Consider the following 4,013-nt stretch of genomic DNA (forward strand, 5'->3'; position numbering starts at 1 on the left):
GGTGCTGGATTTCGATCAGTGAGCAGTGAGAGCAGTCATTTTTAGAGGTCCGTAGGCCGTGGTGGTTTAGGTTCTGCATGTAGCCTTTGTGGTAAGTTTCATGACGGACCATGCCAGTGGGATAGATCATGCATTCAGTGCAGATTGTTTGGACATTTCAGGAGGGATTGCCCTTATCGAGGTCAGACCCAGTTTAGAGCCTCAGGATCAGGCGCTCAGTTTTAGTAGACCAGTGGGTACAGAGGTTAGGATTCTCACATGGGTCAGACTTCAGGCGGTTCTGTGAGCACTGGGCAGCAGTCGGCAGCTGCAGCTAGAGGCAGAGGTCAGAGGGGATGACCACCTGCTAGAGGTAGGGTGTATGCTATGACCAGGCAGGAGGCACAGGCGACCCCTGACGTTGTGACAGGTTCATTATCTATACTTGGTGATGATGCACGTGTACTCATTGACCCAGGGGCTACACATTCTTTTATTTCACGTGAGTATGTTGCACGAGTCGGGATGACTCCCATTCCTTTAGGATGTTGCTTGGAGATTGCCACACCCACAGAAGAGTCATTATGGCCTAGTCAAATGCTTAGAGGTAGCCTACTTTGTATTGAGGGCCAAGTTATGGAGGCCGATTTGATCTTGTTAGATCTCCAAGGGTTGGATGTTATTCTCGGCATGGATTGGCTTGCTTCACATCATGCTTCAGTGGATTGTTTTCGCAAGGAGGTGATATTTAGACGACCTGGTCTACTAGTAGTGGTCTTCTATGGAGAGCAGAGGCAGACACCTTCAGGTTTAATTTCTGTTATCTATGTTAGACGTTTACTTTAGAAGGGTTGTAAGGGGTATTTAGCTCACATAGTTGGTACTCAAATTAGTGAGGTGAGGTTAGAGGATGTACTAGTGGTGAAAGATTTCCCAAATATGTGTTCCCTGATGATCTTCCAGGTTTACCTCCTGAGTGGGAGATAGACTTTCCCATTGAGTTAGTCCCTGGTACAGTTCCTATTTCCTTATCACCTTATCGGATGGCACCAACTGAATTGAAAGAGTTGAAGGCTCAGCTGTAGAAGTTAGTAGATAGAGGATTCATTAGGTCTAGCGTTTCACCTTGGGGAGCGCTGGTGTTATTTGTGAAGAAGAAGGATGGTACTTGGAGGTTGTGTGTAGATTATAGGCAGTTGAATAAGGCCACCATCCATAACAAATACCCTTTGCCCTGGATTAATGATCTTTTTGATCAGTTTCAGGGTGCTAAAGTGTTTTCCAAGATTGACTTGTGGTCGAGATACCACCAATTGAGGATTAGGGAATCGGACATTCCCAAAACTGCATTCAGGACAAGATACGGGCATTATGAGTTTTTGGTGATGTCTTTTGGACTCACCAATGCACCTACAGTTTTTATGGACTTAATGAATCGGGTTTTCCATCCATATTTAGACCAGTTCGTTATTGTTTTCATTGATGATATTTTGGTATACTCGCAAAGTGAGATAGAGCGTGAGATGCATTTGAGTTTAGTGTTGCAAACCTTAAGGCAACACCAGTTGTATGCCAAGTTTAGTAAATGTGAGTTTTGGTTAAGTCGAGTGGGATTTCTTGGACATGTAATTTCTGCTAATGGCATTTATGTAGATCTTCAGAAGGTAGAAACAGTGTCGAATTGGGAGCAACCCACTACAGTGACTGAAGTACGGAGTTTCCTAGGTTTAGCGGGGTATTACCGCAGGTTCATCGAAGGATTCTCCAAGATAGCAAAACCACTTTACTATTTGACCAGGAAAGGAGTTAAGTTTGAGTGGACTGACAAGTGTGAGAAGAGCTTCCAAAAATTAAAGGAAAAGTTGACTTCAGCTCCTGTTCTAACATTGCCCAAGGGCAATGATGGTTTTGAGGTTTACAGTGATGCTTCACGTCAAGGTTTAGGTTATGTTTTGATGCAGCATAAGAGAGTTGTTGCCTACGCTTCTAGGCAGTTGAAGAAGCACGAGTTGAATTATCCCACTCATGACTTAGAGCTTGCTGCGGTGATCTTTGCATTAAAGACTTGGAGGCACTACTTGTATGGAGCTACTTGTCACATCTTTACTGACCATGAAAGTCTTAAGTATTTGTTTACTCAGAAGGAATTAAACTTAAGGCAAAGGAGATGGATGGAGTTGCTCAAGGATTATGATTGCACTATTGATTACCATCAGGACAAGGCAAATGTAGTAGCTGATGCATTAAGTAGGAAGTCTACAGGCTCATTAGCTTATATGCAGACAATACAACTTCCTTTGATGGTTGAGTTGAGAGAGTTAGGTGTCGATTTTTGGATGCACAATTCTAGAGCACTTTTCCCTAGCTTCTAATTACGACCAGTACTTATAGATCGTGTTCTCAAGACCCAGCTTGAAGACCCTTATTTGATGAGTATGAGGAAGAAAGTTGAAGAAGGGGGACAATCAGACTTCGCTATTAGAGGTGATGGAGCCTTGGTGGTTGGTACTAAGCTTTATGTTCCTACAAATGAAGAGCTGAAAAGGCAAATACTGGAAGAAGCCCATAGTTCTGCCTATGCTATGCACCCCGAAAGCACCAAGATGTACCATACCTTAAAAGAGTATTATTAGTGGGCAGGGATGAAAAGAGAAGTTGCTGAGTATGTATCCAAGTGTTTCATTTGCCAACAAGTGAAGGCGGAAAGATAAAAGCCTTTTGGACTCCTATAACCTTTACCCATCCCAGAATGGAAATGGGAACGCATCACGATGGATTTTGTATTCAAGCTTCCCCCCCCCCCCCCCCCCCGGTTTAGAGGCATGACGGTATTTGGGTGATCGTGGATCGACTCACTAAGTTTGCTCATTTCCTACCCATTCGTGAGAAGTTTTCTTCTCAGAAGTTAGCGGAACTCTTTATGAATCATATAGTGAGCTTGCATGGAGTGCCAATATCGATTATATCTGATAGAGATCCACGGTTCACTTCGAGATTTTGGCGAAGATTACTGAATGAACTTGGTGTCAAGTTGAATTTGAGTATCGCTTTTCACCCTCAGACCGATGGACAATTTGAGAGGACTATTCAGACCTTAGAGGACATGTTGAGGTCATGTGTGCTTCAGTTCAAGGGGAATTGAAATGAGTATCTACCTTTAGTAGAGTTCACCTACAACAATAGCTATCACTCGAGCATTGAGATGTCACCTTATGAGGCGTTGTATGGGAGACAATGTCGGACTCCATTATGTTGGAATGAGATGGGTGAAAGGAAACTTCTAGGCCCTGAGATTGTACAGGCAACAGTGGACAAGGTCAATATTATACGGGCCAAGTTGAAAGCAGCACAAGACAGGCAAAAAAGCTATGCGGACGTGTGTAGGAAGGATCTCGAGTTCGAGGTTGGCGATCGAGTATTCTTGAAGCTCTCTTCTTGGAAAGATGTAGTACGTTTTGGGAAATGAGGGAAGCTAAGTCCTCGCTACATTGGACCGTATGAGATAGTAGAAAGGATAGGTCCAGTGGCTTACAGGATTGACATGCCGGAGCAGCTTTCTCAAGTCCATGATGGTTTTTACATCTCCATGCTCCGCAAGTATATCTCAGACCCATCACATGTGTTGAAGACACCGGAGATTGAATTGAGGGATGACTTATCTTATGAAGAGCAGCCAGTGTAGATTTTAGGAAGGGAAGAGAAAAGGCTTCGCAACAATACTATAGCTTTGGTGAAGGTTCTTTGGAGAAACCACCTTGTCAATGAGGCAACTTGGGAGCGAGAGCATCAAATGCGGAGTCAGTATCCTTACCTCTTCCAAAACTAAGGTATGAATTTCGTGGACAAAATTTCTTTAAGGGGGGTAGGTTGTAACACCCCGTACCAAAAATATGCATGATTAAACAAGTTTGACCAAATTGACTAAGTTTGACCAAGTGAACAATATATAGGTTCAAGTTGACTTTTTCAATAGCCAATATTTTGTGTTTGACTAAGGTACCATTGTGGAGATCTCGTCGATACGAGTTCATAGA

General features: G+C 43.4%; 1 protein-coding gene across 1 annotated transcript; it reads left to right on the forward strand.

Moving 5' to 3' along the window:
* Positions 1 to 3,241: 3,241 nt before the first annotated feature.
* LOC132805441 (uncharacterized) lies at positions 3,242 to 3,661 on the forward strand. The gene is made up of 2 exons (XM_060820496.1): positions 3,242 to 3,394; positions 3,452 to 3,661. Exons 1-2 carry the CDS (start codon positions 3,242 to 3,244, stop codon positions 3,659 to 3,661), a joined length of 363 nt encoding a protein of 120 aa, XP_060676479.1.
* The last annotated feature ends 352 nt before the right edge of the window (positions 3,662 to 4,013 follow it).

This window comes from Ziziphus jujuba, chromosome 1 (genome assembly GCF_031755915.1).
Source record: "Ziziphus jujuba cultivar Dongzao chromosome 1, ASM3175591v1".
Lineage (NCBI taxonomy): Eukaryota > Viridiplantae > Streptophyta > Magnoliopsida > Rosales > Rhamnaceae > Ziziphus > Ziziphus jujuba.

Excerpts from the sequence above, each read along its gene's own strand:
- LOC132805441 (XM_060820496.1), top strand. The coding sequence starts at position 3,242 with ATGGGTGAAAGGAAACTTCTAGGCCCTGAGATTGTACAGGCAACAGTG. Across the intron at positions 3,395-3,451 it reads AGTTCGAGGTTGGCGATCGA|CTAAGTCCTCGCTACATTGG; the intron begins GTATTCTTGAAG and ends AAATGAGGGAAG.